The sequence below is a fragment of the Trichoderma asperellum genome, chromosome 1, assembly GCF_020647865.1.
Source record: "Trichoderma asperellum chromosome 1, complete sequence".
NCBI lineage: Eukaryota > Fungi > Ascomycota > Sordariomycetes > Hypocreales > Hypocreaceae > Trichoderma > Trichoderma asperellum.
In genome coordinates this window covers 5,013,008-5,027,265 of record NC_089415.1, presented here as the reverse complement: position 1 = coordinate 5,027,265, position 14,258 = coordinate 5,013,008, and the positions used below count along the sequence as shown (strand labels likewise).

The window sequence follows — 14,258 nt, the reverse complement described above, 5'->3', positions numbered from 1 at the left end:
CTATTCATTACATATCCATAACATCCACCGCCTGATTTGCCCGGTGCTGTTCAAATGAACCATACTGTTCAGCCATAGCCAGCTGCAGCTGGTGCCGTGCGTAGTCGGCTCCGAGATAGACGGGGTCTGTAGAAGGGACGTAACTTGGGCCGCCAATAGAGGTACCGAAGTGGCTGTATGCGTCTCTTGGACGAGAGGCAGCCTCCTCACGCTCCCGCTCTCGTCGCATAATCTCTTCATATCCGGACAGCATGTAAGGTTCGCTCTCTTGGCTAGCTTGATGAACCCATGTGCTGTTAGAGTTTTGAACAGTCGTGCCGTCTAGGCTCATGACATTGTTAGGCTGCTGTTGCTTCTCATAACGCAGCTGAGCCAGATGTTCCTCCTGATCCATCGTAGTGCTGCTCCAAGCAAGAGCAGGAATATCTCCACTGCTGGTGGGAGGACAGATACTCCAAAGTTCGACCAGTCGCCTCTTTTGGGTGATGTCAGCTATGCGGAAGAGCTGCAGCTGTGAGGGCGTGAGTGTGGAAGGATCAACACCGTGATTCCGTAATATTGTCTCGGATGAAACGACGTCAGTCTGCGGTGGTTCTGATGAGTGTCTCTGTGAGTCTGGGTGCTGGAACTGAGGCTTTGCGATGTGAGCCGAGTGGTTATAGTGTTGCGATACAGAATAGACAATCTGCTGGGCGGGAACAGCCTCTTCCTGGGGCATTTCCTTGGGAACAGCCTCTGGGTTGAATGTCATATTTCGCGAGAAGAGCGCTGCAAGATCATCGTGGATCTGCATGTTCGTCTGCAGTGATACCATGTTGCTGCAATGCAGAGAGTTAGCGCTGCAAGATGAGAGGGTGTATGCATGTATTCAAGTACACGGCTGTAGTTGATGACCAATAAGATGTAGGTACCTGGTGAGTTGTGCTGGCGATGATGATGAATGCAAAAATAAAGCGACCTGTAAATACCTGCTGGTGGTTTACTTGATTGAACAGCTCAACGAGATACCGCAGCGTTGTATTGCTCCAAGAATACCTAATAGATATTTTGGAGTGCGTGAATCCTTCTGTGGTTTGGGGGGTGACGATTTTATTAGTTGGGTATCAACGAGGTCAAGAGACGAGACGAGACGCTTGCGACAGGAGGTTCGAGCTGTGACGGCAAACGGAGGCAGCAAAAGAAGGGAAACTTGGGGTGTTATATTGCGCTACACTAAGATAAATGTCAAGACGAAGTGAAGTCGACAAGACGCAAGGAACGGGAAGTATCCCGAGTCTCCTTTTTTATTTCACGTCGTTCGTGCCTGGAAGCGGATACTGCTGCGTGCTAGCAGGATATTGGGCTGCGGGAGCAGATGCCAGGGTCGCCGGCCAAACGAGGGGTCAACAGACAACGCAGCGTCTAGCGGAAACTATCGGTGCGCTGGCGATGAACGTTTCACGCTGGATAAGTGGAGGCCAGTCGAGCCGGTGCGGACTGAAGCAGACGCGAGAGGCACGGCAAAGATACAGGCAGCGGGGCCAGAAGCACGCAAGATGCAGCGATGCAGAGACGCAGAGAGGACCGGTCCGGTGAGGAATCTGGACAGAACAGAGGAATGGACAGAGGCAAGGAGATGGTAGGTACTCTGCGTTGGGTATATATACCGGGAACTCAGGGACTGTTGCCCACTTATAGCAGGTCGCGGTAATACAAGGTCGTAATTCTCAGGCGGTCATCCGGGGGCTCAGGCGTGTATCCCGCCTATCTGATGTGCAAAAACCAAAAAACCGTTGGGGCCAGCCACCACCAATGTGTCACTGCTATGTGGATAGCGCCCTTTTTTCACGGAAACGAGGGGGATCACGCAGGTCATGAGGGAAGGTTCCACGATGGGCGTGACGCAAGACACTTTTGGGCCGCCTTTGGGCATCTGTACGGGGGACATGGCCGGTGGGGGAATCGACGTGGAGAGGCCCAGAGCAGAGGCGCTGGCGGCGAGTAACGGGTACCACGCTGGGCCGTAGACGATACTGACTGCTGGACGCTGATGCTGGCCAAAATCACATTTCCGAGCAATAAGTAAGACGTGCATGTAAGTGTATACATACAAACATGCAACACGCATGGTGTTATGCCGCCGCTCTCTCACTAACGGCCCCCTAGTTCGCAGTCGGTCGCTGGACTATCTTGGCAATACGGAGGTTTAATGAATGGCATGACACAGACGGTGTGGCAAAAAGCCTCCTTTATCGCCCGCCGCCTCGTCTCGATGTAGTCTGCGGTCTAGCAAGCTACCTTAGGGAGGTAGGAATGAAATGAATGACGAAAGTGCGCTTCGTTTGGCAGGCTAAAGAAATAAGTATCTGCTGCTAAATGCCAGTAATTTGCGACAACATCAAGGTTGCATCCATTGTAGCCCAAAGTCGCTGGCCTGCGTTGACTGCCACCCTCCATCCCACGCTCACGGAAATAGCCAGCTCGCCTTTGGGACCGAGGTTGAGCTGAGGCGTCTTCGAATGTCTTTAGGGTAAATCCATCTTGCAAAGCAAAGCCAGCTGCTTGTCAGTATGTGAGTACCTATGTATAATCCAGTGACATCCATCGCTGAATCATGGCTCTTGTTAAAGTATAAAACGTACTGAAAAGAAACTGGAAGCAGCATTGCCTTCATTCTATAAACTATCGATACCGAGAGCCATCCTCTGATTCTCCGCAGTAGCGCCACTGGTCATCCATGGCCCCCAAAATCTCCATCCACTCTCCCGCACTGCTGCCAATTTGCCAACATGCAGGGATCGTCCTGGCGAGACGGCAAGACGGGAATGTGGCAGACGTGGCGGTGTCGATTCGCGGGATGTGATCAAGCCACTCTCGTCATGGCCACCCGTCACCCGTCACCAGCCACAACAGCTACCAGCCACATTGCTCTCTGTGGCTTGCCCTTTCTTCTAGAATCTGCGCGCCTCAGGCACCAGTGCGTCCAGCCTTGTGCGGGCGATTGCAACTACGCAGCTCTCAGGCTGCCTGGTGCTGGAGCTCCAAGCCAAAGCCCGCCAAAAACGACATCTCGACTCTCACCAAAGCCCCTCCAGCCACTGATTGACCTTTGACAACATCCCGCCCTTTGTTATACCCACGAATCTCACGAGACTGGTCAAATCCTCCAACAGAGCTCCCAAGCAATCATGGTAAAGAGCATCCCACCCCCCGCATTAGTTACTGCTATCTGGTGTCACACCCGGTAGCTAGCTGGGGAGCTTGATTGTATCTGAGCGGCGGGCTAATCCAGACATGCATTCGATAGACGTCGATCGGCACGGGCTATGACCTCCTCAACTCCATCTTCTCGCCTGATGGCCGAAACTTTCAGGTCGAATATGCCGTCAAGGCTGTAGAGAACGGTGGCACCTCAATCGGCATCCGGTGCAAGGACGGCATCGTCCTGGCCGTCGAGAAGATTGTCGCATCCAAGCTGCAGAAACCCAATGCAAACAAGAGAATTGCCAGCGTTGACAGCCATGTCGGAGCAGTACGTGCACTACATCATATCCGTCTCCCCTAGTGCTCCATGATGCCACAATGCTTACATTGCCCTCCAAGGTCTACTCAGGCATGATCCCCGATGGACGTCACTTCGTCGACCGAGCCCGAGACGAAGCCCAGAGCTGGCGCCAGAACTTCAAAACCCCCATCCCCACAGCCGATCTTGCCTCCCGCATGGGTGGCTACCTCCAGGCATACACCATGTACGGCTCCGTCCGTCCATTCGGCATCACAGCCATCGTTGGCGGCGTCGACACCTCAGAAGAGACTCCCGTAGACGGCGAGGTCGGTTCAGGGCCTGCAGTCGGCGCTGGCGGCAAGGTCCCCGGCAAGCACGGCGGTCCTTTCCTCTACATGATTGAGCCTAGCGGCCTATACTGGGGATACTACGGTGCGGCGACGGGCAAGGGCAGACAAGCTGCAAAGGCTGAGTTGGAGAAGCTAGACCTACCGGCTGGCAACATCACCATTCACGAGGCAGTTAAAGAGGCTGCGAGAATCATCTACATCGCCCACAAGGACAACAAGGACAAGGAGTTTGAGTTGGAGATGACCTGGATCAGCACAGTAGACGGCCCTACCAAGGGACGGCATGTGGAGGTGCCCAAAGAGCTGAGAGAAGAGGCAGAGAGATTAGCGCGGGCAGAAGACGAGTCTGACGACGAGGAGGAGGAAGAAAAGAAGGATGATGATAACAAGATGGAAGACTAAATAAAGAGGGTTAATTCTTTTTAGGGAGATGTTCAGATCAAATGTATTATCCACGACAGGAAAGGGCTTATAGAGTAAATGCTTTTTTCTCTGGATGAGAATGTCCATATCAAAGACACAGTCCTAGGATCTTTCTCCACCCCCTCTGTTCTATTCTTTGCATTTTTTTTTAAAACTTATTATGACAATCCTGCTCTATCCTATATTCCCTTCCTTTTTTTCATCTTACAGCTATGTACATGGGTATCAATTACGCCCCTGAGAAGCATGGTTCTGGCACCAGTTGTTCCAGTCCGCGAAGAAGGAGTTCTGCAGCTTGGCCTCGCCCAGTACCCAATCCGACTGCGTCTTGGCATATACCGCCGCCGCCTGCTTCACCAGCTCCTTGTCGGTAGCAAACATGGCAGAAGCCACAATCAGACTGGCAGCGCTGGCAGCCTTGGCGTACGCGTGCGCGTTGTCCTTGCCGGCCTCTTCATGCACTTCGACTAGTACCGACAGCAGCTGTTCAGCATCATAGACTGGCGCAGCGACCTCTGCGGTGGTTGCAGCAGCGTCCTTGTTGCCACCGCTTCTCGCCTTCTTCATGCCCTTTTGATAATTGAGAATAATCTCACAAGCCCGGCTAGCCAGCGTCTTCGTGCTCGTCGTGCGCATGAGATTCAACAGCGGGATGAGCAGCGAAAAGGCAAGCGGGCTGAGGACCTCGTTCTTGACGTAGATGTCGAGGAAGTCGAGGATGCGGTTCTTGAAGTTGACGACGGACTGCTTGGCGTCCTTCTTCTGCTTCTTGCTGTCCGGGCGGGCTTTTGCGCGCTGCTTGAAGACCTCGGCGAGCTTGTCCTCGAGGGCGAACATTTGGGAGTCGGACATGTCGCCCTCGTCGGAGGAGGATTCGGCTTCGGCGTCCTTGTCGAGGCGGTGGCTTTTAAGGATTTTGCCCATGAGCTCGTCGAGATCTATGGGGCTTTCTTTTCCGTCTCCTTCTCCTTCTCCCTCTTCATCGTCATTGCCCTCATCCTCGTCATCGTCCTCATCGTCATCCTCATCGTCATCTTCTTCATCATCGTCGTCCTCGCCTTCTTCTCCATCGGCATCTCCAAGATCAACAAATTCCACATCAGAATCGATCTCGATGTTCGAGATTTCTTCCACATCATCATCCTCCTCATCAGAAGAACCTTCGTCGTCGATGTCCATACCATCGTCTTCTGTGTTAAATAGCTCCTTCTGGCCCTTGGTACTCTCATTTGCTCCCAGGGGTCCAAATAGCAGTTCCAGGCCTCCCGCGGAGATTTGCGATGTGAAGGCTTCAAAGACTTGTTGAGATACCTGTCGCATCAATGATGAGGGGCGAGCCACCATGGAGAGTAATATTTCAACCAAGAACTCTGAGCTTCCGGTATCGTCATCTCCGAGTTTGCCCTCTTGGAGCCTCTCGTGAAACTGAGCGAGGTCATCTAATACCTCCATCGCATCGGGGTCTTGGTTGTATAGCTGGAAAATGGAGATGGCATGAAGCATAGCAAGCCCCTGCGTTAAAGTCTTGTCGTTATCCGTCTTTGTCTTCTGCTTCAGCAGTTTGTGCATTCTTGACAGTGCACTCTCGATGGCTGATTTGATTTCCTCAGACATAGTAACGGCACTTGAGTCGATAGAGGCGACTGCCTGGCAGAAAGTGACAAAATCAGAAGTTTGGCGAGTCAGCTTCGCAAGTGCAGTCTCCAATCTTGACCGAGCAAGCTCTTGAATCTGCTCTGTTAGGACGTCCTTCGGGATCTCCTCCGGCTGAGAATAGGCAAGACGTGATAACTGCTGCAGCGTAGCGCTTAGGGAGGTGTTTTTAAGCTTGTCAGCTTGAGATTCTTTTCCACCTAGGGAAGCGCAGGCCCCTAGAACTTTTGATAGATAGTCGATGTGAACTCTTAGGATAGTCTGGGCCTCGCTGACTTCTTGCTGGGACAGGCTAGCAATGGGGCTTTGGATAATCTTCAGACACCCCTTATCATTTTCTAGGTTGAAATTTTGCAGAAGTCTGTCGATTGTCTTTGTATTGGTACGTTGATCAAAGTTATAAACTCCATTCTTGCTCAGAAGGTTCTCAAGCACAGGGACCAGAGTGGAGGGCTGAGATGATACTGCGGCCTCGATAGCCTTTAACGTTTTTATAGCTGCTCGATGTAGGTACCGATCCTCTTTTGCGGCCTGGTTCATGAGAGAAGTCATGAGATTCTTGCTGAATAAGATTTGCAAGAGCGCAGGATGTGTCGCATAGCTTTCGAGGAATTTTTGGAAGACCGTGAAGCCCTTGAATTTTTGACCGTCGGTAGCCTGCTTGGAGAATAGTCCATCTAGTCTTGAGTTAGCTTCTGCGCTATAAAATGTGTGCAAGTTCAGTCTCACCATCAACAACTCGGCTCCAGAATTGAGCAAAGTCTTCAGCCTTTGAGTCTTCGGCCTTGAGATAATGATTGAGGATAAGGTCCCAGACAAAATGCAGCTGAGCTGACCAAGTGGCCTGCTTGTTGTTTCGAGAATTGCTGGAAGAGTCTTTGCTTGAATCGTTAAAGCTTTCCTTCAGGATAGCAGCTAGATCACCAAGGGTCTTTTTGGCCAGAGGATGTTGCCAGGGCTTCACGCTGAGATTAGGGAATTGGCTAAGCGCAACCATCCAAATGGCAACTCCTTCGGGAGTTTTGGCCATTCCGGCATTTGACAACCTCTCAAGCGTGGCCTTAGCCTGGGCCTGGTTCATCTGCTGCAACGCCTGGACAAGAACCCAGCCACATTGTGATTTTAACCAGACTTTCTTATTGCTCAGTTTCAACAGCTCGTCCAATATTGTGTTCCATCTCGAAGGTTCGGAAAACAGAATGCGGGACTTAACGAAGCATTCAATACCAAACAATTGGCCAAAGAAGATGTCACGCTCCTCCTGGCCGGGAATGTTGCCGACAATTTGTGCCTTCTCCAACAGGAACCCAAGGACCTTGTCGAACGTCAGCCCGCTGTATTTTTCCGTGCTCAGCGATTTCTCTCCGAACAACTGGCTGAGAATCTCGGTGATGACCAGACTAAAGCCAATGCGCGAAGCATTGCGGCCACTGGATAGTCCGCGGAATAATCGTCGGTCGAGATGTCTTTGCAGCACCGTCTCAGCAACGCCTTCACCGTCCAACAGTCCAGATATAATGCAATCGGCGGCCTCAATCCGGTCGTTGTCGTCCTCGCTACCGAGATGTTCGTATAATAGACCCTCGCGTTTTCTATCTTCGATCGTGGGAGTTTCGACAAAGGGCGCTTTCTCCAACGACGGCTTTGCGGCTGCGACGACAGGGACGACGGGGGAGGATGTGGCATTCTTGGCCTTTTTCTGTGCACTTGAAGGCACAATCGGGCCATCCTTGGCTCCGCGCTTCCGCTTGCTGCCCATTATGAATTAAAATGAACGGAAAGACGCAACTCTAAATATTATGTGCCGTATTGAATGAACCGTTCCCATTATCTTGCGATGATAGATTGGAAAATTCCAAGATAACAAATTCTGCCTATTTACACCGCCTTCTGCCCCACTATGGCACCCCACACTTATCCGCATTGGAAGTACCCATGTACATATTTACGTGCACATTCACATGCTGCTATTCTGGAGCTTCCTACTCGGTACAGAATACCTATGGGTCCTATGGGTATACGGAGTACATACAAGTATCCCGTTACCCAGATACGAAGTGGTATGGAGTATAAATGGGAAAGTTGAAGCGTTTCACGCTGTCAGACTATTTGCTACTAGTCCGTTAGAAGAGTTGGCTAGAAACTCACCACCGCTGAATCTTGCACGTATTAATCCCGATTTGCTTGATCTTTGTACATCTGACGCGCCAACACTACTAGGTAGGCACCAATTCATGCGCCGCCTCCGCTGCACCGTCAATAATGCACTAGGAGGCTTCTATCCTACGTTTCTCAAGCGCAGTGGGGTGTCATCACATAAAGTCTGCTCTCTGTCTGCTGCTAGTGTTTGATAGCCACATGATGTCGTGAAACCAGCAACCAAACAGCTTCATGGAAGACTCGATAGGATCCTGCACCATGCCTTTTGCGGTTCGTACACGTGACTTCGCGGCTTGGTAGCTCTGGTTGCTGGGCGAGTTGCGGGGTACAGCTACCACACGCGCGACGTCTTTGTTTACTTTGGCGCGTGCACTGACATCGTGTATTTTTTTTTTCCCTGTATCCAGCTCTAGTTGCTCTTCCCCGCCTGGTACTAGAGCTTGAGGAGTAATCACCGTCGTGGTCGCGGGCCTCTGAAACAATTTTCATGAGTAGAGTCGTATTTCATCACGTTCTACCCCCCCCCCCCCCCCCACTCCGACGCCATATTCATCTCGCCAGGCAAGAGGATGGTTACATGTATCTGGGTATGACAAGCTATTGCAAGGATCAAAGAGCCCTTTCCCTTTCCCTTGCAAGAGGGCGGAGGTGTGGTTTAGGTCCTTGCCGCTTCAGGAATCGTCGAAGGATCTGCAACTGTCGCCATCAGCTGAAGGGATTCTGGATGCTGGCAAAGACGGCTTTCCGCCCATGATTGGGTAAAGCAGCGGGAGCTTCCTATGGGTACTGAGTACGCTTTGATGACGTTCTCTATCAGCCTTGTCAGAGTGCCTTGGATAGGCCAAGACGGAAGTAAACAAGGCTCTGCTCCGGTTTGATCGGCAGTGGAGCGGTTGCTGTGCACCTTTTTTTTTTTTGTGCGCATATGCGGCTCCGGCCGTTGCTACGGCACTTGCAGTAGTAGTTGCACAAGCTCAGGTAGTGGTGAATTTTGCGCGAAGAAAAGAAGATTGGAATACGGAGGTTAAAAGAACCGTCGTTGCCGGCAGTGCATAGCAGATTTGCTGCAAAAATCGGTGCATCCACTCGTCCACAGTTATTATTGGTCTTTGTGGCCCGTTGCCCGAAACAGTTGCCGAACTGCTGCACTAAGGATTAGCGAAAAAAGAGCCCTATGCTTTATGGACCATCGGCGATTGTCATATGCGAAGCGACCTCATTTATTCGTGCCTGTACTCCGTAAATCATCGCCATTGCAGGTTAACTGATTGATCAAGGGTCGTTAATGGACTAGGTGAGGTATGACGTCTACGATCTGTTGGCGACAACCCGTCGTGACGAAATGGATTGAATCGAACGCGCTGGAATGGTTCGCAACTGGCGATTGCGATTTCAAGTTTGTGCCGTCATACATACTCGTATCAATGCAGATCTTGCCTAGAGAGCATAAAAACCCTCTTTACAAGGTCCAAGGCGCCCCGGCTGCGTCCATTAGTAGGCACTGGTTCGTACTGCTAATACATATGTTAACAGGGTGCTTCTGTTCGACGATGACGGGTTGGTAAGCGGAGTCTGAGCTAGCATCACATACATACGAGCATTGTTAGATGCGTTGCTGTCTTGGGCATGCTTGCAGGCTCCATGCCAACATGAGACAACGAGAACAAAAAAAGGTTAATTTGGCCCATGCTAAAGACCTAAAAACATCATTTGGTGAGCTGCGATGAAAGGGAGCTATGGCCGGCCGTACAACGTTTTTAGACTCAGCCAGTTCAAATGTCAACGACAGGCGAGTCGTTAGCACCAAGTGCTCCGTTCCTCATGCTCCGTTCCTCATAGATTGTGCATGTCTTAAGACGAAGTGGGTGAAGATGGAGGCAGGGATTGCTCTTTTCAAGAGGCCCCGATGAGTCCATCGTCAGGGAAACTGAGTACCTGACTCGACACGAGAGACACAATCAACGACGATCTAGGGCAAGGGCGGGTCAATGTCTCTCCTTTCTAGGGTCTTTAGTAACGACATTGATGTTTCCGGCACGAAAGAAATGGCCGGATTCGTATGAGCACGGAGCCAGTCAGCATCGTGTCCGACGCCCGCAGCTGGGCACACAAAAGCTTTGAGGCTTGCTAGAGCGAATAGCGCAACGCAGCACGCGTCTTATCTGTTGGACTGCACACTTTGGAGGTCATCGAGAAGTAGAGGTACTTTGCTTGGTATTCAATTGATGTGCTCAGTCCAGCATGTTTGCTGGGGTCATATTAGGCGCGGGATGTTAGTTGCTTGGTGCATGCCCTCTGCTGTGCATAAGCTTAGAGCCGTTGTGGAGGCCGTCCCAGAGACTGGATATAGCTAGCAAAATGAGCTGCGCAATATTAGCTGGTGCCCGCCTAGGAAGCTAGGCATACAGTAACAGCTGATGCTCGGCTCCATGTCTGCTTGCACCACGCACGGCTGCTTGGAAGAAGATGCCGGGTCGTACCAAAGCTGCGGAATAGACCTGGCGCCTCCAACTGCGCAATCAAATGCCTACGCTCAGCCAGGTACTTATACATTCGTTAATGCCTAGCGTTACGAGATACCTCAGATATGCTTCATACCTTACCAAGAGAATAATGAAGCAAATTTGCTGCGGCTATTCCTGCCGCGGTGATGTCTCCAAAAATAACACACATTAAAGGTTGATGTTTGCTGCCGCTATGGAGCACAGTTAAGCACCAACTTGTGCCAAGTATCAACTTCGCACAGCCCTGGCTGATGCTTGTGTAAATGCTACACGTATTGTCTGTTCGCCGGTCCAGGGAAGCCGCGTTCAATTTCCCATATCTGCCCTGCAGATCTGATCCTCATCGCAATGGCGGCTTCTGCATATCCCTCGTGGCTGACTCGCTGGAGTAAGGCAGAGTTCAATCGCGTAGAGACCCTGCAGATTGTTAAATGACCGACTTTGCACGCTGGAATTGAGCCGCACAACGCCTCAGTCCTCACCGCTGCATAGCCGGTCGGCAGGTACCTGTACGTAGATTATGCCACCCTCACGGGCAAGCTTGAAAGTAACATTGAATTGTACCATACAATCGCTCAACTTTGGGGACAGAGGTAGCAGGTACCGCGAGTACATCTGGGAGTCGCAGCTCTAGGCCAACTAAGCGCCCACTGAGCACAGCGCCCCACCGCTCACTGAGCAACCACTGATGGCGTCCAAGGGTACATGCACTCCTGCCAGGGAGCGAGGTCGCTAACTGGAGGCTAACCGCAACGGCATAGCTCAGGGCAGGGCAGCTGAGAAGCTGTGCTGACGCCTGGGAATGGCCCGCTGGGAGTGGCCCGCTGCAGGTCTCGCAGCGCTGTATTAGTGTCGCTGCACGGGTACGTAGCAGTCGCGGGAGGTACCTCTTGTCGCCAAAAGCACGCTCAGCAGGCATAGCAGAGCAGGGCCATCGCGGTCCAAAACCCCCCTCACCCCCCAAATCACCCCTAACAACGTCCAACTCCATCGCAAGCCGGGTTCCTGGTCCTGGCCCGGTTGGTGCAACGACCATTCAAAAAGCGCTGTGCCCTCGTCTGCTCTTCGCTTCCCTCTCCTTCATACCCGCGTGACGCGAATTGAAGCAACGACAGCCAGATTAAAGGCTCCTCGCTCGCGAATCCATCGCCGACGGACCTTGTGTGGGCCAGCGAACAGACGACCTTGCCAGCTTCGCTGCTTGGAAACCGGGTTTTACAGGGTTCGGGCTGCACCAATCAGCAGGTGCTCAATCAGGCAGAGACGGCAATTGTTTACCCCCGCCGAGTTCTTCGAGATCAAACACAGATCTAGATGAAAGAAATCGCCTCTGGCGAAACGAAGTCACGAAAAGGTTCCATCGTCAATTTTACAAGCTTCTGCCATTATTAGTACGACTGTAACGAACGCGAGAAAAAAAAGACTTTCCGCCCCACTGCAGGAGCCTACCTCAGCTAAACGCCTCGTTTCATGCCTGTTAGTGAGAAGCAAGGTGGACAAGGAAAACAAAGGAGGACAAAAGAGAAAAGAAATACAATTGACAGAGTCGCCGCTTTCACACGCAGCCTCTAAATAAAGAAAGAGATAGGAAACTCCTTGGCTTGTGCGGTGATAGTGAGGAGCCATTTTTTGGGCCAAGCTAGGCGTTGGGCTTTTCGTTACTCTTCTACTCTGGTCCTTTACTCTTTCCCGTGTCGCGAGCCTACTATTTCAAGTAACAGCGCCGCTGCCGGGTGCTGTTGATTTGGGTGCTGGTCTCGGTGGAATATCCCTTCAACATGGTAGCATCTTCGCCTCTGGCGGCCATGCACCGCCCAATGCCTACTCCTACATGGAGAGGCAGAGACATCTTCCGCTCCCATTACGCCAGCAACTCTGCTCCGGGATCTATGAGCCTTCGCGAGCAACTTCACAAAGGCACAGGAGATTTCCTCAACGTTAAAGAAGTCCGAGGTTCATCTCCCGCTGTGAGCTTAGCTGCCGATCTGTCCCAAAACTTCCGGCTTGATAATGAAGCGAGGTTCGTACCGTCTAGTGAGATCATATCATTCTCATGCTAACGGGTAGTTATTAGTCCCAAGTTCCCAACTCCTCGACGAGCTCTTTTCACGGCTAATGTAGTTGGCGATACTGGTGACAATGGTAAGAGCCTCGCGGGCCTCGTGGGACACGCGTCGTTTTGGCTGACACGCTGCAGATTTTGTGACAACTCCTTCTGTGCTATCTTCTTCGCCTAGTCAGTTTACGGAGATGTCCCCTCTCCCTCGTAAGGTGACCTTCAGCGCCGTGGTTGAAGTTGCGTCGCCTACACCCATTTCATCCGCTGCCAATGATGCTGCTATGCCGGACTCTTCGGCCCCCAATTCCCGTCAATCTTCTCCGGAACCAGTGAAGTCTCGCTCACGGCAATCATCGCTGGAGCCAACGAAGCCAATTGCTTCCGAGCCAGCGCAGATGCAAGCTCGACGCGGTCGAGGACTCGCTGACATTCTGGCTGGCCGTAGAATAGCGGGCCCAAGGCGGACGACTCCTATTCGACTGAAGGCGCTTGCTAACACTGGCTCCCCTGCCTCCCCAAGCCCATCATTTCAAGTAGCAGCTAACAACTCAACTTTATCTCTCGATGAGTGCTTCGACTCAGATTCCCCACCGCAGGACCGCAGCAGGCCTTTGTCATCGCATAGCCCCTGTTCTCCTATTCCCATTGGTCTTCGTTCGAGATCCCAACTTGGAAGTCTCGGGGGGAATAGTCGCCTTGGTTCGCCGGGCAACTTTCATGCTAGAAGACAGTCAAACCCTTTTTTGAGAACCCGAAAGCAATTTCGCAGGTCTTTGAGCATGTTTGAGAGTCCTACCGATATCATGAAACCAAAGCCTGAGAGGGGACTTGCTGCTTCTCCTATACTAAAATCTGTGGCCGATATTGAAGAAGCCCATGAACCGACCATCCCTCATTTTCTTCCTGATGACCCTACAGATACGATCCCTCGAATCACAAAAGAGACGATGCTGGAAATCTTGGATGGAAAATATAGCGACAAGTTTGCTCAGCGGATGATCATTGACTGCCGCTTCGAGTACGAGTATGAAGGCGGTCACATCGATGGTGCTGTCAACCACAACAATAAAGAACTGCTGGCCGACCAACTCTTTCAGACACCTATGGATGGTTTGACTCTACTAATATTTCACTGTGAATATTCGGCCCATCGAGCCCCTCTAATGGCGCGTCATATTCGTTCTCAAGATCGCACTATTAACGCAGAGCACTACCCCCGCCTAACCTATCCAGAAGTTTACATCCTGGATGGCGGTTACAGTGGTTTCTTTGCTGAACACCGAGCAAGGTGCTTCCCACCGGAATACGTCGAAATGTCTGATGAAAAGCATCAACGTACTTGCGAGAGAGAAATGGGACGCTTAAAAGCTCGCAAGCCCTTCGGGCGCGCGCAAACCTTTGCATTTGGCCAACGGGAAACATGTCTCCACGATTCCCCCACTGGCCCCCCTCGTCCTCAGTCACGAAATATTAATATATCTTCCCCCCTCTCCATCCCCGACTCACCTATATTTGGTGAGCGATCAGGGACTCGGCGCATGGTTTCCTATTAACTTACTTCACGCACTTTTCCGTGGAAGGTCTGGCTTGCGATCTGTGTCGGCTCACCTATTTTTTCTTGTGTT

The 14,258-nt window shown here is 51.7% G+C and overlaps 5 protein-coding genes across 5 annotated transcripts; 2 read left to right on the top strand and 3 right to left on the bottom strand.

Moving 5' to 3' along the window:
• Positions 1 to 7: 7 nt before the first annotated feature.
• On the bottom strand, positions 8 to 814 carry TrAFT101_001547 (uncharacterized protein; the record flags this gene model as incomplete). Its single annotated transcript, XM_024903577.2, has 1 exon — positions 8 to 814. The coding sequence occupies one exon, from the start codon at positions 812 to 814 to the stop codon at positions 8 to 10; it is 807 nt and encodes a 268-aa protein (XP_024762654.2).
• Positions 815 to 1,671: 857 nt separating this feature from the next.
• On the bottom strand, positions 1,672 to 2,107 carry TrAFT101_001546 (uncharacterized protein; the record flags this gene model as incomplete). The annotated part of the gene is made up of 3 exons (XM_066126358.1): positions 1,672 to 1,743; positions 1,847 to 2,019; positions 2,095 to 2,107. 3 exons carry the CDS (start codon positions 2,105 to 2,107, stop codon positions 1,672 to 1,674), a joined length of 258 nt encoding a protein of 85 aa, XP_065982459.1.
• Positions 2,108 to 2,995: 888 nt separating this feature from the next.
• Positions 2,996 to 4,375, top strand: TrAFT101_001545 (uncharacterized protein). The gene is made up of 3 exons (XM_024906274.2): positions 2,996 to 3,170; positions 3,287 to 3,511; positions 3,583 to 4,375. Exons 1-3 carry the CDS (start codon positions 3,168 to 3,170, stop codon positions 4,234 to 4,236), a joined length of 882 nt encoding a protein of 293 aa, XP_024762652.1. The 5' UTR covers positions 2,996 to 3,167; the 3' UTR covers positions 4,237 to 4,375.
• TrAFT101_001544 (uncharacterized protein) lies at positions 4,266 to 7,727 on the bottom strand. The gene is made up of 2 exons (XM_024903576.2): positions 6,640 to 7,727; positions 4,266 to 6,587 (listed from the first exon to the last, which is right to left on the bottom strand). Exons 1-2 carry the CDS (start codon positions 7,667 to 7,669, stop codon positions 4,483 to 4,485), a joined length of 3,135 nt encoding a protein of 1,044 aa, XP_024762651.1. The 5' UTR covers positions 7,670 to 7,727; the 3' UTR covers positions 4,266 to 4,482.
• Positions 7,728 to 12,352: 4,625 nt separating this feature from the next.
• On the top strand, positions 12,353 to 14,186 carry TrAFT101_001543 (uncharacterized protein; the record flags this gene model as incomplete). Its single annotated transcript, XM_024906272.1, has 3 exons — positions 12,353 to 12,594; positions 12,649 to 12,716; positions 12,772 to 14,186. 3 exons carry the CDS (start codon positions 12,353 to 12,355, stop codon positions 14,184 to 14,186), a joined length of 1,725 nt encoding a protein of 574 aa, XP_024762650.1.
• Positions 14,187 to 14,258: the final 72 nt, after the last annotated feature.